This window comes from Lepisma saccharinum, chromosome 24 (assembly GCF_977018435.1).
Source record: "Lepisma saccharinum chromosome 24, izLepSacc3.1, whole genome shotgun sequence".
In the NCBI taxonomy this organism is placed as follows: domain Eukaryota; kingdom Metazoa; phylum Arthropoda; class Insecta; order Zygentoma; family Lepismatidae; genus Lepisma; species Lepisma saccharinum.
Window position 1 is genome coordinate 40,291,226 of NC_139252.1, and position 24,256 is coordinate 40,315,481.

Genomic DNA, 24,256 nt, shown 5'->3' on the forward strand with positions numbered 1-24,256 from the left:
CATAGAGACAGCTTTAAATACAATCCTGTATATAACTTTAATGTAATATGAAAATCAAGAATATACGGTGCATTGTACCTTCCCTAGTAGGTTAAACAAGTTGTTTCCTTTGTTATTTTATTCCTTCTATAATAAGGTATCAATCAGTTTTAGTTGCCCTGAGAATCTCATGTTTTACCCTGGCCTAAGCCGGACTGGTGTCACCCTCTCTGGGACGTGGCACTGAAGGCGGACATTTTCGCGTCACAAGATACCGAACGTTATTCGCGCGACGAAACAAATGAGCGTTGGCTCCACCACATGTTGCCAAACGTACCGTAAAGAGAGAGAGAGTGTTCTCGGGTAACCATATTGCCAGCACCAGAAATCAGCGGGGTTTTAATGGTACTTTTAACTGCACACGTGGTCCTACACGAGGGAGTTTTGCAAGCAAACACGCAAATATGTAGGCAACTGGCAAAAACAGAAGTACGCTTGGCAACATTGTTTTACTTCGCAACTGAGTTTGTTGACGCCCATCAAGCCAGACACCCCCGAAGACGATTGGGGGACAGAAAGGGCCAGAAATATCCGTCAAGGTCAGCCGCCACTTGGCGTTGCGTTCAGTATAGCCTCATATACAGGGCTAGCAGAAATGATTCATTCGTTTTGAAAAGGCTATATTTTCAAAAGTATTACACGTACACACAGGAAAAATATATGAAAAGAACCACAAACTCACCAAGTTTATACACTCTCTACAAATGTTCGATATGTGCCCCTTTGGTTACACGACACACGTCCAGACGATACTCGAGCTCATTCCATACATTTTGTAGCATAGTCCTGTCAATGGTCTGCACTGCAGCACTGATGCGTTCTTTGAGCTCGACTAAGGATTGCTGTAGTGGGGGTACGTAAACAAGGTCCTTAACGTACCCCCACAGGAAGTAGTCGCAGGGCGTTAAATCAGGAGATCTGGGAAGCCAGGGGAACAAAGCTAGGTCATCCTCACAAATACGCCCAATCCAGTTCATCGTTCAGGTAGTTACGAACTGGAATGTTCCAATGAGGGTTTGCCCCGTCTTGTTGGAAGACAAAATCCCTGAAGTCAGCACTGAGGTAACATTTACCGGTCACAGTTTGCTCAGCGAAGAAAAACGGCCCATACATCTTTGTTTGTGACACTGCACAGAAAACATTCACCTTTGGTAAGATAATGATCTCGTGCTGCCACCTGGAATACACAATACAAACTTGGTGAGTTTGTGTTTCTTTTTATATATATCTTTCATGTGTGTACGTGTAATACTTTTGAAAATATTGCCTTTTCAAAACGAATGAATCATTTATGCTAGCCCTGTACTATACTGTTTCACTTCTAACCCTTCAATCTCAACTTCAAGTTTAAACTTATTTGAATCAAAACCTCTCACATACTGACTATAAATAATTGAATTCTCAGGATATATTACTGCTGTTTGAGACCATATTTAAAACTGTAGAGAAGAAATAATATTTACCACAGAAATTAGGTTAAAACCCCACAAAAAGAAAACACCCATCTAACTCTTCTCTGGGGACAAGCACACAACTAGCAAACAATAGATAAGAAATGCACGTGCTAATAAACCACCACTCTCAACAACAAACAAACATCACCAATAGTTTCCACGGAACAGCGCTTGTCACAACCAGCCCCCGTCACATCCAACCCCGGTCTCCTCTATATTTCACACATATTTCAGTCACAATAACTTACATCTACTATTGCAATTGGGATGCAGGAACATGGTAACTTCAAACTCAGTGAGTGTTTATTTGAATGGGCAACACTATTATGGGAGTAATATGCCTCGTTCACCCACCTGGATAAATACCTTGCTTGCCCCTACCTTCTAAAAATCTGCGGATGTCCATGATTAGGGGGGGGGTGGTAATTGCCCCCTCCCGTGCGTACGCTTATGTAGGTACCGATTTCTTCCAATATTGGGGGGGGGGGAAGCTAAGCAAAGCATAAATGCCAACTTTTTCTGTTTGCGAGGGGGGGGGGGAAGGGTTATGGTTTTCTTTTCAGTAGTTGGGACAGTTGAGAAAAACCTTTCAAAAATTGTAATTACAATTAACTAGCTCTGAAAACACAAACGTATATACCAGGGTACATTACATTTTATTAAGTGGACAAAAAATGAACTATATTTTGATTATTATACGACACAATACTTTACATTTAACTTTTGATTGAGAATTTGATTATCGCGTTTCGTAATACTTATTCCACTATCATTTTTTGCAGTTTGATATCTTTATACATGCTCACTCTCACCATAGAATAGGCCTCCACGATGGCGCAATGGTAGCGTCGTCGCGTTGTAATCAAGGGGTTTCGGGTTCGATACCCGGTGGAGGCACAAGTGGTTTGGGTCCCACTTTAAACTGTAGGTCCAGTGCCGATTAGCCTTATTGTGCATAAATTGGACTTAAAAGAACAAATCGATCACTAGAGAATACATTTTTCTGTGCTCTCACACACTCACTTGAGCGTGAGTTTTTTTTCTCTCCGAGCTTTGGTTACACATCGTACTAACATATAACACTGTAACTAGGTACAGCAAAAGTAGCACACACACGTTTACAGGTATATATTTTTTTTAAGACATACGGTACTTTAGTATTATACGGACTATCTCATTTCAGACCGTCTGTTTTCTGAGGTTAGGTTAGGTAAAGAAACGAAAAAGGCGTTCAATGACCTAACCCCAGAAAACAGACGGTCTGAAATGAGGTAGCCCGTATAATACTAAAGTACCAAAAATACTAAACCTGATTAAATAAAGCAGTGACATATTTCAAAACACAATACCCTCAAGATCTATTTGACTATCACAACGTTCAATGAAATATTTCGTAATCTTTTTAGTGCAATATTAGCCAGTTTATCCTAATGGAATTAAGACACAGGGGGTAGCAAAATATTCGCAAAGCATCCCAAAAGTTGTCCCATCGTTACTGTGTTGAACAATAGGAGTATTCCCTCAGCTAACACCCAAGGATCAACTAAACTTCCTCCAAGCGAACATTTTTCTCTTCAGGCGCTGGGCATGGGTATGATTAAAATAATGAATAAAAACAAATAAAAAACTTTCCTTCGCGTTTTCGACCTTATTATTTGTATTAGAATACTGGGAAAGACATGGGTAACTTTATGTATTCTTTTCTCACAATTTTTATGTATACCTGTCATCTTCAAATATAAGGTATGCCCAAATGAAAAGGAGACCTTTGCTGTAGCGGCATTGTATATAATCGAAGAAGGTAAATATGTTTGCCGAGAGATGGTGCGGTGTCTGTCCCAGTTTGCAGGTGTAGCGAACGGCTTCGCCTGCCGTTTCCTCAGTTGGCGAGAGTTGTTTTGCGTAGACGGGTGCATTATGGATTCCTCCAGATCAGCGCAGAGATCAGCCAGATCAACTGGCTGGAACGGGGTGAAACAGTGCACTCTGAACGCTACTGCAACATGTTGTTGAGGCTTAAACATGCCATCAAAAACAAGCGCAGAAGTAAGCTCTCGAAGGGGATAGTGCTTCTCCAGGACAACGCTAGGCCACATGTGGCCAAGAGGACCCTCGACCTGCTGAGAACATTTCAATGGGAAGTCCTCACACATCCTCCGTACAGCCCCGATATTATCCCATGTGACTCCCATATCTTCGGCCCCTTAAAACAATCACTGAAAGGTCAACGGTTCACCTGTGACAAGGACGTGCAGAACACCATGAAAAACTGGATCCGTAAGCAACCCAGGAGTTTCTACACTGAAGCCATCTACGCACTGGGATCAGTGCATCAATATCAATGGCAATTATGTGTAGGTATCATGTTACACATTAACTGTACTTCACATATTATGTAATGCAAATATTCTGTAATATGATATTCTTTAGATATAACCGTAGTCTCCTTTTCATTTGGGCATACCTTATAACATATCATGTGGTAAGCAAAATATTTTTTTATATTCGTTTTAATTAATAAGAAGCCATCATAATAATCACTGCAATACCGATGACGTAATGCTCGTGGTGGTTGTAACCAAGGGGTTCCGTTCCGCGCTCGATGGTTTGGATCCCACTTTAAATTGTAGGTCCAGTCCAGACACATCTCGTCATAATCATAACTATTCTGTGCATAAAGTGGACATAAATACAAACTCAATAGCCCAATAACTACAATACCTAGGTGACTGAATTTTGATATAACAGTCTTGTAGTTGTTATTTTTCAAATATAATTTATCCAGCCGGTTACGTAATGCACTAAAATGTGTTTTTCTTGGGATTTGCTTTCGTATAATTAAAACATGAAGGAATGGAATGTAATATACAGTCATAGGTGTCACAGATCTATAATGAGACACGATCCAAAGTTTTACCTAGGTAGAAACATCAGATTCAGGTGAATACCTCGATAGCATGTGTAAAGGCAGTTGAAGTAAAAAGAAAGTTGCATTACAAAATAGACCAGAAGATGTTTTTGTTTCTTCTTGGACTGGATCTGAACCAGTGTCCAATTTGCTTCTACTGGAGATCGAACCCTGGGCCCCTTAATTAGACAGTGACAGCGGTACCATCAGTGGCGGCAATTGGGGGGACGAGGGGGGCAGTTGTCCCCAATTTTCCCCACTTTTCGCTTCCGCACTTTTTTCCCCGAGAACCCTAAAGGGTTACTGTGAGAGACAACCTCACAAGGTTTTGTTTAATTGTTTTAGACATCGATAAATTATTTGCCCATTTGTAGTTATAATACGAACACTGAGGCATTTTTGACACACTACACACATGACAAGGAGGTAGTGAGAGGAGAACAGAAAGCAATTCCCATGGTCGCTGAAAGGAGGAAGTTTGTGAAAGATAGGGTCATTGGGGTTTTGAAGCATTGGGCTACTGAAAATTCAGGACGACGAAAATAACTTTAGGTGACTAATATTACTAGCTCAAAGCGTGCATTAAAGAGATCGGGAGGCGGCCTACCTCCCAGAAGGACCTTGGACTCAGGGCCTCATTTTAATTTTATTTTTTCACATACTGATAATTCATACAGTCATGCAGACAATAAAATTTATATTGCATAACAAGTACTAACCTGTGATGTAAGAGTTTTTCAAATTGGTGGCGAAGTTCATTCATACATATCTGTCACTACATACATCAATTCTTGCTCATATATTCATAAGATCTTAGTTTGGAATGAACTATTGATACGATTTCATATAGACTTACATCCATATGTAATTTTTGAATATTCAAAATAATGCTCCTTAAAAAGGTATGCATATTGGCTTTCTGAAAATATTCCTAACGCTTCCTCCGGTGTAATTTCTGCATAATTTTCATCCTTGGGCTTTAGTTCCATACGCATGTGTATGTATCTATTTTTAGTGTGTGTATGAGTGTAGTCCTCACAATTATTCCTCTATATAAATTTTAAAGTAAGCATCAATTATAAAATGAAAATAACTTGCAAACCAAAATTAAAATAGCAATATGATCATCAAAATCCTTTTCTCCATGCTTCAGTTTCTGGTTTCTGTAGATATAATGATCCACCCCCTTTCATTCTACGAGTGCCTCATTTGCATTTTATATTTTGAAGATTGCTTTTTATGACATTTTAGGTTAATTGCAATGCGAGGAAGAATGAAAATGTATCTAACAAATTAGAAAATAACCATAAAAAGCCATCAATACCTTAACTCAGGTTTTAACCTACGAACACTTACATTGCAACGCATGAAGCTTAGCACCTTCTGGCTTTTGCTAAATTATGTGTTGGAATTTGTTCAAAAACATACGTACAGTACATACATATACCCTCACCCCCACAGATGCATACATATATATGTCCCATCCATTGTTACGGATGGGACACGCGAACTACATTTTTCATATTTAAGTAACTATTCTACTGATAGTCAAGCAACGTTTTTCTTAGTTTCTGTACAATGAAATATGTAACTTAACATTGCAGCTATAAGTGAACAATTTTTTGCCACTGGTGGGATAGACGAAACACTGCCTCTTCACTTAATAAGAAATTTATTTTAATTTCTAAGAATTGTCAAATGATGAAAAATAAATTATTTAAGACAAAGCGAGAAGGAAATTGACCTTTCCATATTCTAGTGGAGTTTAGGGGAATATGTAACAGTTAAAGGAGAAATTAGTTGTATTTTGGTGTCACCGGTGGAACACAATATAAAACAAGAAAATCAAAAAGTTGAAATAAACGAACAATATGTAAAATACCTTCTACCTTAATTATGTATAATACCTGATTTTTTATGCAAATAACAGTTTTAAATTGTTCACTCACAAGATAGAATAAACTTACAGCATTGCATTTAATTTTAAAAATTGAGGTTCAAGGGCACTTTCATATGGAATGTCACATATGTATGTATTATGAACAACAGACAATAGCTGTTTTAAATTCAAGCTTGTAAATTAATACTGACAAATAGTTTCAGAGATGAAATGTATTTGACTCATACAAGAACCGAGGCATCAGCAAATTTAACTCTATATACCATGAATGTATAATTCCGAGGATGGCTTCTTCTTACGGTGATGACCACGATCCTCATCAGAGAGTTGCAATTGTGTGGCATTGATGCATGCGATCAGTGAAGGCTCATTCCTGCTTGATTTCTTCTTTTTGTATTGAACAGGTTTGACTTCCCTATCAGATGTATCTGAGCTTTCTGGTTTGATAACTACGAAGGAATCATCAGCAGATATGTCGGAAGGAATGCGAACAGGTTTACTTGTTTCTGGAACTCTATAATCCTTCTTAGGCAAGTCTCTATTTTGTAATGGTTGTTGCTTGCTGTTCATAATAGCTTCTCTCCCTTTGGAAATGTTAATAAAGTCAGGATTAGGCACTCCCTTTGTATGTTTTGAAGCAACATTGGCAATATATTCAGGTCTAAGTCCTAACGGTGGTTTTTTGGCATTGTTAACCTGTGAAGTTTCTACACTCTCAATTTCATCTCCAAATTTTTGCTTGTCCCTTGCACTAGTTTCTTGTGATTCAGGTGGCGTTGTATATTCGTGTTTGTAATGTGCTGATTTAGGTGTACGCACTGCTTTCACTTTTACCTCTCTAGTACTCTCTATACTTTTTCTAGATTTGCCAGAATGTCTATTTGGAATGTCTGTAGCTTGCACACCAGGATTAACTTTGTCCTGATACTCCAAGACAGGTTGTTTGGAAGGTTCCGGATCTAACTGAACTTCATTTTCTCCAGTGGAATCTATATGTTTGTCTATTGCGCTTACAGTTTTGGTGCTCTTTATAGTCAGATCTATTCCATGTTTATCCCTAAATTTGGTGCGTATTTCTGTTTCGCAAACAGGTTCTTCTTTGGGTTTGCGGTGCTTCCTTTTAACATGTTGATATTCATTTTCGGGTTCATAGGAGACATGTGAATTGAATGAATCTGTGGTACTCACAATTTTTGGTTCCTCTTCCCGCCTTTCTTGACTCTGAGAGCCAGAATTGTTCTCAGACATTCGAGTTGCAGTTGCCAGATGACTGTCACTTGATAATTGCGAATGTTCTCCTGACCTGTGAGTCTTTCTTTGGTATTTGTTGGAAGACTTTGTGTTGTTTATTACTAGATCTACATTGTAAGCTGGATCTTCATTGTTTTCATCATATGGTTTACGAAACTTGTCATACAGCTGGGTTTCTATTGCAGAAGATTGGAAACCTTCATTCAATTTTCTTCCATTGATCAACATATCCATTTGGAATATACCTGCGTCCACCTCTCTCTCAGATAAATCTATGCTCTCTACTTGTTCATCAGTAACATCAAATGATTCTGCTTTCTTAGCGGTCTCAGCTGAAACATTTTCTGGCATACGGGTTGATTTATGAGATAGCACCTCTCTTTGTTGTTGTTCTTGTTTGTTAGGAGAACCATCATTGTATTGTTGTCTGGTAATTTGGTTGTAAGAACGTTTTTCTATTTTCTGACTCCCTGGTCTACTATTTGTCATTTTTGATGACCTTACTTTAGATAGGACACTATCATCTGCTTGCTGATTCGATGGCGAGTCTTTGTATGTGGTTGCTTCGTGATGTGGATGTGAGTCTCCTTTATTCCACTCTGGTGAAGTGCTCTGAGATGAGGCCTTCGTACCAGAAGTTGAAGACAGCTTAGGGTAAGACGATTCATATTTCTCGACTGGAGATTCAAGGGATGGATCTCCTATACCACTTTCGCTGTGGGATATATTAACATCTTGATGTATTAATTTCTGCGCCTCTGGTGATTTTGTTTCCGAAATTTCCTCCTTTATTTGAGCTCTTGCTTCATTTATGTGAGTATTGAGGTAAAATTGTTCAGCTTCTGATTGAAAGAAGTCCTCTTTCTGCATATGTCCCTTATTTATGTTGGGAAATATTGAATGAGGTGCTTTCACATGTGTAACATACACAGGAGCCTTAATCGAGCACTGTTTCAGTATTTCTTGGCTTAACTCACGTGGATACTTCTTTGTTAGAGATGTCACTGAATTTATGCCACTTCCTGCATGGGTTACATCCCTAACTTGCACTTTTTCATGTTGATCTGCCACATGCATGTTTCTTTTAGATGAAACTTTGCACTCCGGTGAAGGTGTTTCCGAGTCTTTATTCCCTAGCGAGACTTCAGAGGTTGGTGAAAAATCTGGACGATAAACTTGAGTTAGTTCTTTGTCCTTTGGAGAAGTGTCCTGTTCAATCAAATCTTGAAGGAATGCCATATCATTCATGTCCGAGACACTAGCTTTCACCGCCATATTAGAATGGCGAATAGAGAGTTGCGAAGGCATGTCTGCAACTTTAGGGATAACAAACTCGATCTGTGAGGATTCGTATGGGTTCAAGAAGATTCTCTTAGGCTTTGTCACTCCTTCTGCCTTTGCGGTAGGATCATGCTTGGACTCTTTGGCTCCTCTACCTGGCATGGGTCTTAACATAATTGTGATTTTCCTTAGTTTCCACACATCCTCTTCCTTTCCTGTCTTTTTCAAGTCAGATCGAAATCCTTTTGTAGGTATTTCAGCCTTCTTAGATTTAACATTCAACCCTGGAACCTTAGTTGGATTGTTCTGATAATACACTGGCACATCTGTTAAGGTTTTGTTTACAACTTTACTTTCTGCAGACTTGGTAGTTGCATCTTCTTTTACTATTACACTGAAGATAGTTCGGCCATTTAATGGCTGAACAGGTCTAAAATTTCTTACCAATAATCCCCCATGGCTTGAGGTAAGTGTGCGGAATTCTGCTAGCTGAAAAAAATACAAAGACGTGTAAATTTTATGAAATGTGACAAACATATAAACACAAGGAAAAAAATATTGGTTAAAATGTTGGAATATAGATTGTGGTAGGTTTGTTCAACACAATAGAAAATATTACATCAAAACAATACACAAAATAACGAAAGGAGTAATTCAGAAGTAAAATACTGATTTTGAATTCCCCTTCAATTGAGAGAAAATACAACTGGAGCGTGGTGTTGATCACATATCCTCTACTATGGATAAGTTTGGTTAGGTTTACTTTATTCAAAGAGAAGTTAATTTCAACCGAATTAAACCTGGTTCCCCATAAGTACAAAACCACAGAGTCATCACTATGGCCAAGATAGAGAATGTGTACTCTATATGCCTAATGGCATGGTGCGATGCACGATGGGTGACATTAATTTGGGTTGTTAAGGATTCATTGGACCTTAGGCATACCTCAGCAATGGCATTTCAAGCTTGGTATTCTAAGATTCTGAAAAATTAGATTCTCTTATAAAATTCAAGCAAATCTGATGAGATGGAACAGGAAGGTACCAGGTATTCATGGACCGGAACGGCGTTTACGCAAATTTATTGGCAATTTTACCAATAAACCAACATGTCAATATCAGTTGATACCAATAAAGGATTGATTTATACAGTACTACTCATGTAAAAAGAAAATACCAGAGTCATGTGTATGTGCTGAGATACACATGGGTACAATAACCTTTATTTTCTAATGTGAAATTTCTGAAAAATATAATTTTTTTTAACACAAAAGCTCTCCTTCCATAAGTGGATGGTGATAATAGGAGATGTATGAAGGGATAACCAAAATACATGTGGACATATGCAGTGGCGGATTAAAGACGTTCTATATGAGGGTGGGGACACCTATTGCGACGCCCCCCCCCCCCGACTTTTCGGCGCCCAGCACACTTCCCTCACAAACTACGGTCCTACAATGTATGTCATAAAATCATTGTCATAACTAAAACATCGGAGGCTCAGGTGTGTGTCATGATTTTGGCCCCCTTCACACACACCCATAGTATTTCTTGAGCTATGAGGACGATTACAATTATGAATTACGTTGCTCCGCATCTACTTAGATTTTCAATAAAATCTGCTAACCAACGTGACGTCATATCCCATCAAGGAGTACCCTAATCGACCAACCTGTATGTATCTACCTTGATTTCGCGGAGATCTGGCAACATGGCCCTCGGTTGCCATGGCAAACGGTGCTGCCATCTATTATCCAAAAATTACCACAAAATTGTCTTTAGTACGGCCTTAAAAATCCACATCGTGTGGCTGACGTTTATTGAAAGAAGTTTGTATTTTACAACCCAATTAATGAATGTGTATTTAACACATGTGATCGCACGATCAAGATACAAGAAATAAGTAATGATATTAAATTCAGTGTAAAATAATAATTATTTGCAAAAACTAAAAGTTTCGCTTACGTGCTTTGGCATGAGCAAAGTGTTTCAAGCATGTTCAGTGTTTAGCTGGTCCGTTTGCTTCTGCTCATTGTTCAAGACGGATATGTTTGTTTATCTTTTTCTGAGGAGCAATATTCCGCAGACAATATTTTATTGCTGCTGAAGTTTGGAAAGTGCGTGTTCTGCATAGCAATGTGAAGAAAATCAAACAAGCAGTAAATAAATCCTGAAAAGAAGTTCAATAGACGTGTTCCAGGATGAAAACAGTGACGTCAAACAGTGCCGGATTAAGGTGGGTGCTATTGATGCTGCAGCATTAGGCCCATTCCTGAAATAGGCCCAGATGATAACAGACGAGAATTTTCCGAAAGCTGAACAGTTTTCTTTTGCTATAATAACCTGAAAAAAAAACCTTAGAATGAAATTTGGAGCCCCAATTTCGGACGCATAGACACAGCGTTACTTAATATACGTACAGTTACTATTATTCTTTGCGCTGTGACGTAACTATAACGTCGTCGTGTTTATTGTTTACCGAAGATATCAAGTTAATGCTATCAATTTTACGTTAAACAGTTTACTTAGAAGCAGCATTAGGCCCAATTTTGTCTTAATCCGGCCCTGGTCACGAATGGTCTCCAATTTTGTGGTCAGTGGCGTGCCAAAGAGGAGTTAATGAGAGTAGCACAAAAATAAAAAGGAATGTGCATTCTAAATTAAAAAAGAAGAAGAAGAGCTGGATGGGGGCCCGTGGCCCCAAAGCTTGCACCACTGCTTGCACCTCCAATTTTTATAGCACTGTATAAAATGCTACAAAGTTTGCTGAGCAATCATTCTAAGTTGTTTTATATCCATAAAATAAAGACTGCAATAGATTTCTCAAAAAATCACAATAAATTGATATCTCATTACAATAGATGTGACTGTTAGGAACCAGTGACGTGCACTGAGGAGTAGCTAGTCTAGCAGAGATAGATCAATCAATCTCACATCTCGAATTATATTCAAATCACAATATTTATTGTCTTGTTAAAGCCACCACAGCTCATATGTAACACCTTTTTTTCCACGCTCTTTTCGTCATCGGTGTTCTCCGCGGGCAAAGCTGGCTGGATACCCTAGCTCGCTCTTCTTCAGCCAGGCCAGTTTCCAGGTAGAAACGGCCGGCCCAAGGAAAAGGAAGATTTCTACCTCTACTTCCCTTGCCCCCACGCCACCCGCTGCAATGGTTGAAAGCCCAGGCTTTCAGGTCCCCTAGTCTATCTCCTATAGGACAGATAGGGGATTTGTTTCTCATAATTTTTTGTAAATCCTATAAAGAACACAGGGTAAAATTTTCTGCAGTACTTATGTTCTCTGTATTTACACAACCTTTTACACGTTGTACAATATGTGCGTATGTATAATATGGGATGTAGTTTTATTATTTATGAAATGGGAACGTGTTATGTGCAGACAATAATGTTATGCATTCTTTCTTTTTTTCTTTTCCAAATATGAAATATATAATGATTAAATTACAAATATGTGCTCAGGCTCTCTCTGACTCTCGTTTTAGTAGTGTTTTATTTAAATATACTACTCTTGGTCTCTAACAGTCATAAATACGGATGTATTTATTTGGACAAGAGAACGCGTGTTCATGTTGTTGTTGGTTTGGTTTATATTACTTCGCTTTTCTGCCATATTTGGTTATCGCGAAAATGAGGATTGAGTGATGATATGATGAAATTGTTGAATGGACCTCATATGCACAATCCAGGCCAGGATTCGAACCCGTGATGATGTGCATTCTTGTCCTATGTGTTGCAGTGAATAATGAAATAATTTGGAATGAAAAATGTATCTCAGAACTCGAAAAGTCAAATGAATATCATTGAAGAAACTACAAAAAAGTGTGTTGTGTTTTGTTACCTGTCACCAAATGAACCAAGCGTGCGGGAGTGGTTATCACAGCGCACTACGACACCAGGAGTTCCGGGTTCGAACCCCGACCCGGGCATGGGCGTTCCCTGAGCTCGTCGCTTCATCAATTTCATCGTATCATCTTCGCAATTAACCAAATGTGAGAAAAAAGCGACGCTAAGTAACAAAAATGAAATCAAATCATTGATTGATTTCTCAATTTGGTTTATTTTACTTCGCTTTTCCGCCACCTTTGGTACGACAAAATTGATGAAAGGACACACACACAAAGAATACAAATGGCCAATCCGAGATTCGAACCCAGGATCTCTGGCTTAGAGTGAAATCAAATAGTTATTTATTTTCGAATGTGGGTGGGAGTTACGTGTACTTTTTTCTAGCACTCATTCATAATTTTGCAATATTTTCCTGTTACTGATATTCTTCTTTTTTGTAGGAATACTGGTCCTAAAGGGAGGAGGGGTGTGACCCACACCAACCCCCCCCCCCTATTGAGCATGCCACTGACTGCTACCCCAAGTGTCGACGTCACCGCACGTCACTGTTAGGAACGTTGGAGAGTAACCTGTGTCTTGTTCCAACAGGCAAGAAAGGCACTGTTATGTCAACTCTCATGGTTGCTAACTTTTAGCTCTTGGGGTATGTCATAAAATCCCACAATGTTTGATGTATTTCATTCCAACTTTGCAAATTTTTCAATCACAAAAACAAAAAAAAAAAAACTTGTGAGGGGCGCAGAAGAAGAATGATCGCCCCCCTTCAAGCCTTTAATCCGCCCTTGCAGCAAGCTACTAAGATTGATAGTTGTAGTTCGCCTAAAGTTTTTTTCATCGTCGCTTTAGTGGTGCTGGGGTACATGTCAGCTGCTCTCTCTTCCTGGCTACAGCCTTTCCACAGTGACTGCGCATGATAAAAACGAGTGAAGAGGCAGAGTAGCGGCAAAGTTTCTAGATTCTCTGGAAAACAGCGACTACTTCACGAATAATTTGATCCACCCTTGTAATAGTAAACTAGTCCTTCACCCTAAGTTCATTTCGAACTTATCTTTCGTCGCCCTCCCCTTTCTTCGTCATTCTTACCCTTGTTAGCACCCTGTCTCTTTTCGCCCCCTATCCTTGATCATTATCTTTGTTCGCCCCTGTCTCTCGCCGTCTCCTATCTTTTGTCGCCCTCTAATATTTCGTCAATTCCTATCTTTCATCGCCCCCCGTCTCTCGTCGTCTTCTAATCCTTTGAGCACTGCTTCCCTTTCTACTAATTAACAATAAAATATAACTACTCTTACTACTTGAAGTATATTTTAATTACCTGGCTTGCAGATATTGATAAAGGTTTTTGACAAATGAGCCAAAGAATCAGCTGAGTGCAAGGAGGGGGTGCCAGCGATCCCCAGTACAAGAAGTACTGTTCCTCAAATGGATCGAAGAGACAGGAGAGTGGAAAAGGTGCCACAACATCAACTGAGGTGTTAGGATCACGGATGTGTTGCAAGGAATCTATCAGATGTTGGATTCCCGGAGCAGGTTTAGACCTCAGCTGAAATGAATTTAAAATTGTATTGATACAAATAAACATCAATGTGAATGAAGATGGAAATGTGACTTATGATATAATACAGTTATAAAAAATCACAAGTGAACACAAGTGCACTTATTGTCATTCATATGTTGACTGAGTAGTTTGTAGTTGGAGAGTTTAAATTCCCTTGGGTATTTTCATGGAATTTGTACAGTACTGGAAATACATATCTATTGTAATATATACATATATTTATTATTTAGTATTCAACAATTTTTAAAATACCAAATAACTGTAGGATGGACAAGTGTTTGTTTGGAACTAACTAGATATTTGTAATTCAGTTACAAGCACTGACGAATGAGGGATTTTTTCGGGAAGGGCTGGCATTGTAAAAGTGAATAGTAATCACTTAGCTGCTCTCCGGTACCGGTGGATGACTAATATTGTGTGCAGGGATGTTTTGAAAATCAGAAACGGTCAAAATCAAGAAATATGTGTTTGGCGTTTTGGTGATGTATGTAGCTTGCCTTTCAGCAGCAGAAGAGATTTATTTAGTGCGCGATAAGTGCTATTCGCCGGGAGTGGCTGGCTTCGATACTCTGCATTCGCTTCGCCTAGCGATCAGGCGGACCGGCACCGCGTGAATTGGTGGGGACGAACTCACGAGTAAAATGACGCCGCCGAGAACCGAACCACTCCAAGATGCACCACACGGACGTTCCTAGACCGTCGAGGACCGGATACAGTGAGTACCTTGTTGATGCTTTCTTTCTTTCTGTGTGTATTTCTTGTTTGGCTTTCTTCGCCTCGTTATGCGAGTTCGCGAAAAAGTGCGAATAACGCGTATCGGGTAATACACAGATCATGGGGTAATATACTTAGCTTACCAGGTAACAGCTTTCATTGCGCTTCGTGAATAGAAGTGAAGTTGTGAGCCAGTTATTGAATAGAATCGACATGGGAACAGAAAAGTGCAAAGTTTAGTATACCTTATATCTTCTGGCTATATCTTTCTTACATGCATTTATTACCTTATCAATGTTTGAAGTTTTATTTTATTACATAATTATAGTGGTCAATTACTGACGACTACAACAGTCTTGACGTATGGTAATATCTACAGAGCATTCCCTGACATACGCTACGAGACTCGGCGGCAAGCTGCCCGGCATCAGCGCTTGTCTTTCCCGGTGAACGGGTCAGCGACAGTCGCTAGAGTCTGCTATTAAAATTACAGTTTTCATATTGTGTACTAACCTCGACTACAGAAGGTGTTGAAAATGATGCCCCTCTGCTGCAACACATTTCTGGCATCTCCGAAGGAAATTGGCATTTACACGTGCAAGTTCGTCTACTGTAATTCTCCCGATTTTTCGTACAATACTCTCTTTTAACTCACGGATGGTGTACGGATTGTCTTTGTATACTTTATTTCCCCACTTTTCTTTCCACTTTTATTCAGAACTGACCCTGTTACTCTACACTTTTTTACGATGTTTAATATAAGCGACTGTCGCGGACCCGTTCACCTGGAAAGACAAGCACTGATGCCAGGCCGCTTGCCGCCGAGTCTCGTAGCGAATGTCAGGGAATGCTCTGTATATAGATTGATGCTTAGGGTTTGCAGCATTATCTCTGAGGAATATATTCAAGAAGCGTTCAGTGCAGAGAGAAAACAAAAAACTAGGCGAAAGAGGAGCTGCAAAAGTATTGTAGATACGTCTGGACTCTATTATTCTTTATGTAAGTTGCATTACTTCTTTCTTGTACCTTTTCCTCCCACATGCTGTTAGTTCAAAACGCCTGGGAGAGAGGCGGTTATTCTAGTGGCTAATTAACGTGGGGGAAGGGGTCGTATGCCTTCCTTATGATAGGTTCACTATGGTGACCTACTTATAGTAAATTGAAGATAAATGTTATGACTAGGGAGACAAATTTATGGTAAATAAAAACTGAGGAGAGCGGTAAATAAAATGTTAGATCAGCGGTATATATACTGCAGGAGGCCTTAGAAAGAGTGCTTCGCGGGCTAACAGCAGACGTCGCTCGCACACTGTTGCCGATACTCTCGAGTCGTCTGCTCCTCAGCCGAACAAACAGACCGAGGTAGCAAGAGACCAAGGTCACTCACCCTTCCAGAAGGGTGCAGCGAGCTAGCTGTGGCAACCGGACTCGCTCATTCGCGGGCCTGATTGGTTCTCGCAGACACACTCCCATATTGTCGTCTGCTGCAAGCCCGCGAAGCGATCTTTTTAAGTCCTCAAGGAGTATACCAGCGGTGGAAAAAAAAAATGGCACACACTTTTTCATCATGAGAGGAAGCAACATACAAAGGAGCTATAAATTGATAAACTACTTCATTTTTATATACTGTACACATACACAAGTACTTAGCTGTCCAACCAAAAAGAAAACATCAACACAAAATCACTTCATTTCTAAATTGCATATTCGGGGGAATAAAAGAATGCAGCTTGACAGGGAGTTTTCGAACTGAGATTATGTGCATGGGAAATCCCAATTTACAGCGTCTTCCTGATGTGATCGAAGATAAAACGTTCTTCAGCTGCAAGTGGTAGGAAACTTTAGGCAAACGTTTCGTTACAAATCGACAGTTTGCGCGCACAACCTCGATTGCCGGTTTTTGCGTGTTTTCTACTTAATTTGATGATATTTCGCGAAAAATCGTTCATTTCGTGGAAAAGCACACATTTCGCATTACTTCGCGAATAAAACTCATGCATATTTCATCATTGGGGGTGTAGTTACGTGCAGAATGTTCAAAATTGCATCTTTTTTTTCACATTTCGCGATTTCGTGCATCGCGAAAATTCAATGTCCCTAGTTATAACCATGTTTAAACCATTTTCTAAGAGCTGGGGTATATTCAGGTCCTAGATAGAGATTTAACGTTTGTTTTACATATCCCTTTTTCTTTTATGTTATTTAAGATTGCTCGATCTGGAAATCAAGTGGTTGGGTAGTCGTTCTATTTTGTTTTAACTGGAAATTTATTGCTTTTTATTGGTCCATGAGAGAGCAATGGAGAGATGGCGTTTTGATTGTTCTAAGGTTCTAGAAGTCCAGTGTGAGCCTGTCTCATTGGGTTAATTGAAAGCTTGTTGATATTGAGTTAAGATGTTGGGAGAGGCCACTTTTTAATCAGTCTGATGACTGTACATTGTCTAGCATTTATGATGCTTGTAATTTTTGATACTCTGACTTTCTTTTCTCTTTGTAGATGGCACCCATATTTATCTCAACCTATCTACATATTTACGACGAAAGTAATGTCCAAATTGTAAGGGTGCAAAGTTAAGCATACGTTTCGCTTCTTTAACAGTGAATAACATTAAGGAAGACGGGCGAAAAAAGATGGATTAGGTTGGTATTTTCATCCCTTTTTGTGTGTTTATGTGTTTACCAATTTGTAGCTATATCGAGCTGAAATCACATGAAGAATTGTATTGCTTCTTTACAAACATCTTCACCGTCAGAACCTAATTTTATGAACAAGAAGGATTAATCATAAAACGTCATTGCCACAACATGTCTATATCATTATCAACATAATGACATTGTCACACAATTACTTTATATATCTAATGGGCACACTAATGTTCCTATCTAATCTGTTTTTCTCCAAATTTGGATAAAAGAAGGAACACATCCCTCCCTTGACGGTATTGATTGATCACCCTCTCCCCCGTGAAAGGATTTTTCCTTAGGACAGTAGAAAATATTACAAAGTTATTTTCCGCAAGTTCAGGGATTGAATAAAAAATGTAGAAGAATAAATAGCAATGGACAGTTTGGGGATTTTTATCTTTGCTGTCAGCTGTGCCAGGAGCATACATTGTTTGTTGCTTTTCTTTATTTGGTAAAAAATCGGAGCAGTTGCCAAGCTGCGGGAGGTGGGCGGTCGCCTCAGACGCTGAGTCAAAAGGGCACAGAAAATATAAATTTCGAAAAAAAAAAAAAAAAAAAGTAAACATCGTGTATGTCCTCAGGTAGCACTCACCTTGAACAAAAAGCTTATGACGACCAATCCATCCTTCTCTTTCACAGCTTCCTCCTGGTTTTCGTATGAACTATTGAAGTGGACTACATGCATTTCCAGTGGAGAGCTAAAAGAAAGGAGTTATTAGTTATTTAGCGTTGCTTTTCTGCCACTTTTGGCTAATCGCGAAGATGAGGATGATATGATTAAAGTGGCGAAGGAACACTCACATAGAATACTCATGCCCAGGCTGGGATTCGAACCCGAGACCATGGGCCTCGAAGAGGTCCGTTGACCCCCCCCCCCACTGAAATTGGCATCGTTCATTTCAATTTGCAAAAAAAAATGTTTGGTACTTTTTATTGTTAACAATAGAAAAAAAATCAGTTTGTTATTATTCCAACAGAATAACGAAGTAAAAACAATACGTTAAATCTAAAAAATTTAGAGTGATGTACAGGAACCAGCATATTTTTCTATCTGCCATTTAAACCAAAGAATAAATAGTTTCACAGTTTTCAGAATTCCAAAAATTACACTTTTATGTGCGAGGGAACACAACAAAAACTATTACTAAAATTTTCTCCTAATTTTCAAAGTTTCATATTTTAAGTTTTATCCATTGCCGAACACACCCTACAAAATTTCTGGCGACGGGACCCCTGGCATTGTGGCGCGCTGTGCTAATTCCGAATTCGTACTCTTGACATTGACAAAATACATGCAAATTTAATACCTTTAAAAGCTAGCGAATATTACTCAATAAATGATGCATAAAGAGAGAGGGAAGAGGTAAAATAAGAAGGGCGGAATTTTATTTATGAACTGTTACACTAAAAAATTACCATGATCAAAGAACTAAGTTGATTCCATGTTCTATTATTTATCACAAATTAGCCTATGAAGGCTTCAAATTAACATCACTTTTTGTGATGATTTCCTTTCAACATGATTTCATGTTGGAATTTTTCCAGCAACATCCCAGCAAGGAGTGGCTCTGGGATTCACTCAGCCTCTAACAAATGGGTATCTGTGTTCAACCCTGGGAGAGCAAATGCAGCCAGTGCATGATGCTCATAACATCACCTCCACATCCATGTTGAAAATTCTGTCTACCTCTACTGCGTTCAGATTTTCAAAGAAAATGTTAATAAGAAGGAATGCAAAGATATATTTACAGCCAACATGTTAAGCCAAAGACACTACATATCATATTAAATGTAATACTGAAGAGAATGTTTTCACTTGTCATTTCTCTCCTGTAGTAGCTGTATATTAGTCTTACTAAAGGTATGTACCCGCACTTGAAGTGGAAAATGTTAGCTGGGAGGGGGATGTCTTGTCAAACCCTGGTGTTATCTGAAGGATGCTCCTATGGTTTAGTATGGGGGCAATGAGACAGCTGGGGCTATTTGGGAGATACCTCACTTCTAGCACTAGAAAACCATTGGATTACAGTAGATTTCTGAGAACACAATTGGGTAAAGTGGATTATGTTTTCTGTAGAAATTGCCAGCAGTGCATATGACCGAGATTGTGAATGTGTGGAGCCCTATCTCCCTCCCCTCCTCACGCCAAATGTCTTCATGGCATGCTGCAACGTACTGACAGCTTTACACTTTCCTTTCCAAATATGAATTATCTGATAAGTGTTTTTCTTCATTCAAGAACATAACTGATTATTTTTTTTGAAATTGACTATAGCACCTTTTCAATTAATCTTACATCATTAAAAGTTGCGTGTAGAAGAAAGTTGGTAAATGTTTGCAACAATAGTTCTTTTTCAAGCTTTATTAGTAACTAATTGTAAAATTAAAAATAAAAAACTTTCTTGATAAAATATAATCTCAAGCAGAGCTAATCATTTATATAAATATATTACCCAATTTGTTATTAGCGAACTGATGAATTGCAGATGATGACTTTGAAAACTTGTACATGTACAGCTACATTCTTGAATATGGGGAAAAAAGGATAAAAAATTACATAAGATGAATATTGAATTTATATTCAATAATGAGTTTAAATTTTATGCTTTTATTTACATTTTTTGGAATCAATAGTTTTTCATGTAGTTTTTAGATCACACTTTCTGCTGATGTTTCTAAAATTTGCATTTTCTTATTCTTACATACTACATACCTTTCTCCATTAACTGCATGCTCACTGCCTTCACCGTCATTCTGCCCCCAATGGAAATGCAGTTGTGAGAAAACATAATTTGTTGCCAGAGGTCCATTGCCTATGTAAGGCCTTACTTTGTGCCATTTCCCACTCAGCACAACTGTAAATTCACAAAATATTACATTAGGATTTGACTGTTACAAAATGAATTAAATTGAGGTACAAGAAACTGATAACATTATTCACATACTTTGTATATCTAAATTACCGAAATTAGTTTTGACATCCCGGGTTCGATACCCGGTGGAGGCACATTGCACAGTGCTTTGGATCCCACTTTAAACTGTAGACCCAGTCCCGATTAGCCTATCTGTGTATAAAGTGGACTTACAACAGTAGATCAATTCAGATCGTTTTGAGTTCCTAGTTATCCACAGGGATATAATAGCAATTATAATATGTAACATGCCAGATATACAATATATTTTAATTTTTTTTATTACCTGTGTGTCCATTGTTCGTAATTTTCATTCTTTTTGGAGATGTTTCATAATTGAGCCACCTAAGTGGCTGCATTTCAAGTGACTTTGCATTCTCAGTTTCTATATTTACAGGCGACTGAAATGGACCTCTCACAGGTGGATAAGACTTCGACCAGTTATCAGGATCTGAAATAATATAGTGTTACTCATTCAAGGCCTTGTAAGATAAAATAAGTAATCAGAGTTGGGTAAGTTGCTCAAAAAAGTAACAAGTTACAGTTATAATTACTTTTCTCCCCCTTTCTTGGCCCAGTAAAGGGCGTCGAAGGTAGGAAACGATGGCAAAATGAGGGCTAACTACTAAAAAAAGGATAGCTACGTAACCCTTTCGAAAATCTTGGACGCGCCACTGATAATTACTGCTACTTTTAGTACTTGAACTGGGTGGGAGGTGACGCGAAGGAATTCTGTCCACCCAGTTAAGAACATTTTCATAAAGCACCCTCAATCCAAGATAATTTTCATAGGCATCCCCCCATCAACTTCCTTGTCTCCATGCTGATCCATACAAGCATCACCCAAGCTATCCCCGAACTCGACTTCAAGCACGGGATACTTTGCTTCCAAAAGTACTATTACAATTTCAAACATTAAGGATATCTATCAGTTTACATAAGTGTCACATCTATTCCTTGTAGTGCATGTTTTTTCTATGTATACTCTATCCCCGGAATCTGTAGAGTAATGCCGCTCGTAGCGACAGAGAAGGAGGGCAAATCGAGTGTGCAGAGCGCTGCTGCAAAGGCTGCTAATTGCAGTCGCTTCCCCCAACGCAATCCCGTTCCCTCTCACGCTTTGGTTGGTAGAGCCGTCTCGCGACACTACTTGCGCAGATACTTGTTTTCGTTCGCTTGCTCTAGAGATAGCAGGGACAGAGTATAACTTCACATGTGCAAGTTTCGAACAATATAGCAAAGCATGTGTCGCCCTGGCGAATAACTGTTAGAGGGAGATAATTTCCATAACATCTTTGGCTGTTATGCATTTGAAGCTTCGTAACGAGTCACAACTCTCGAAGCAGCCAATCAACGAAGCGAGCCGCTGACGTCAACTCAACCCAGAACCTATAGCTAAGCACCCTGCTCAGGCTCTTAACGCCCACTAGGCTCGCTAGACAGACTCGCGTAGTCTGCTAGAGATGTTCCGAAAGTAATTCGACTCTACTCAACTCAACTACTCCACACTTACCTACATCTTGATTAAGAGAATAGCAATAATGAAATTGTGGAGAAGCAGATTCGTTACTCCTTCCATCTGGAGAAGACATTGTAGATCTGAAAAACAAATAATTATTAAGTAATAATCTCTGAAGATGAGAGGATGAGAGTGACTTTAGCTCTCGAAAGCTAGGAAGCCTAACCGGAAATAACCTGGTTGATATCCAGAGAAAATTTCTTCATCAGAGAATTATTAATGTTTTACATCAATAAATTACATATAACCTTTTTTTGTACTAAATGTGTGATTGTAACTTTTATTACTGGAATTTGTAAACTAAGAACAAGTCGAAGAGTTTCCAACTTTCAACTTGATTTTATAGTTATCTTAGGAAGGATTCATTATTCTAAAGAAAAAAAATGTTTTGAAAAATGTCTCACGACATTCAATGTAGAAACACAGATTATTTTCAGTTAAGTGGACGAGTAAATATCATTCACGCCATTTCGGCCTATGAATATTAGAGGCGACTATGAATGTACTTAATACTTTTTGAAATTTAATAGATATCAACCACAGATAATATCTTGTTAGCACTAATTACTTTGTGCGTGTACACTATCAAAGATTGAAATAGGTTTTTGCAAGCTTTATGCTTGCGAAACGTTTTTACCTTACAATAAACGTTTCAATGCGAAATCAAGTAATGTTTAGATAAGCAAATACATTTCTATTGTATTAATGCAATTCTTGTCTGGTTCTTATAAAGAGGACAAATGTATACATTACTTTTGGCATATGATTTTGTGCTACTGAGTCTCATTTGGTGACTAAAGTTAATAGTTTTTTTCATGTGGCAATCGCCAATTGGCGCCTAAATATCGATGTTTTGAACCCTGTTGATAAGTTAATCATATTTCCCCTCGCCCAACAGATTTCCTATTAAACACCTTTATAATAAATTTTCAAATATATATTAATAGAATTTTCAAATAATATATTTTCAAATAAATAAACACCTATCAAATAAATAACCACTTCTCAATATATCTGAACCTTCAAATTCACTCCAAGCTTAATTCGTTCTGCAAATTTACTTAATCATCATAAACATCCATGGAGCTTGTGGTTTGTGAACTTTGCAAGTTTAACATGTTAGATTATAGTGACTGGACGTTCCACAAGTCCTCTCATGAAGATTAGTATAAATTCCATTGGGTAGTCCATGTTGCACGGCCTGTGAAGCAGGTTTGTGCCGTGTAAATTGTATGCTACTGAAACATCTATGCGAACCTAACCTATCATAAGAAAGTGGTCGTATCCATGCATCGCATTGATGCACTTTTCCTCTCTTACTTATTCGACGGCCTCCTTTATATTTATGATACCATATCTATCTGGTGTAACTGAGAGTGTAATCCCATTATCCTTATGAGCACGTAACAATACCGAACAACCTAATCAACTAACCTAACAAGCAAGATATGCTAAAGGAACGACAGCTCTCAATAATATACTGTTCTGTGTAAAGTACAAGTCAGGAACAAAAACAAATCGATACACGTCATCGGTTAGTTCTCACAATTTTGTCAATGAATGCAACGTATTGAAGTGTGTACTACTAATTGTATAGTTATTAGGTTAAAAATGATACTATTAAGTTTGCTTACCTTCATTATGGCATTAACAACGAGAACAACAATTCAATGCAACTAAAATATTCGTTAAATTATATTAGAATCCAGTTCATAATGTATATAACCATTGAGCACTACCCACCAGGAATTGAACCTAGAACCCTTTGACAAAATACACAAATATAACTGTACTGCGTGAATTACGAAAATAATCCTAAAACCATACAGACCTACATTCAATCAACGACCACTTTACGAATTGCCATGGATCTCAAAATAGGAATATGTATTAGTAAATTGAATCGATTCAGTTGACTTCCATGGTGTACTAAAGACTACGAACGAATGTCCAATCTTGGAGTCTAACTATATGTGAAATTCCATTATGGACGTAACTAAAATGATTATCACTAGATAACAAAGAAGGTGAATTCCCACTACGATGTGGGGATAACTAATTAATTTCACATATTTGCCGTAGCTGTAAGCTTGTTGGAAAATTTATGTCAAAGTTATTCAAAGCTTCCAGTAGGGGATTATACAGCACTTGCGAAGGTGGCGCCGAAAGAGGT

At 38.5% G+C, this 24,256-nt stretch overlaps 1 protein-coding gene across 3 annotated transcripts; it reads right to left on the reverse strand.

Annotated features, from left to right (window-relative positions):
- Positions 1-6,170: 6,170 nt before the first annotated feature.
- On the reverse strand, positions 6,171-24,181 carry LOC145978207 (uncharacterized). Of its 3 annotated transcripts, none has more exons than XM_083110649.1 (7): positions 23,919-24,181; positions 22,078-22,163; positions 20,851-21,015; positions 20,366-20,507; positions 18,245-18,350; positions 14,011-14,238; positions 6,171-9,322 (listed from the first exon to the last, which is right to left on the reverse strand). In XM_083110649.1, exons 2-7 carry the CDS (start codon positions 22,154-22,156, stop codon positions 6,557-6,559), a joined length of 3,486 nt encoding a protein of 1,161 aa, XP_082966775.1. In that variant the 5' UTR covers positions 22,157-22,163; positions 23,919-24,181; the 3' UTR covers positions 6,171-6,556. The 3 variants fall into 3 exon arrangements, with proteins under 3 accessions (XP_082966775.1, XP_082966774.1, XP_082966776.1); XM_083110648.1 differs by having other exon boundaries at positions 23,915-24,181; XM_083110650.1 differs by lacking the exon at positions 23,919-24,181 and adding an exon at positions 23,718-23,838.
- Between the last annotated feature and the right edge of the window lie 75 nt (positions 24,182-24,256).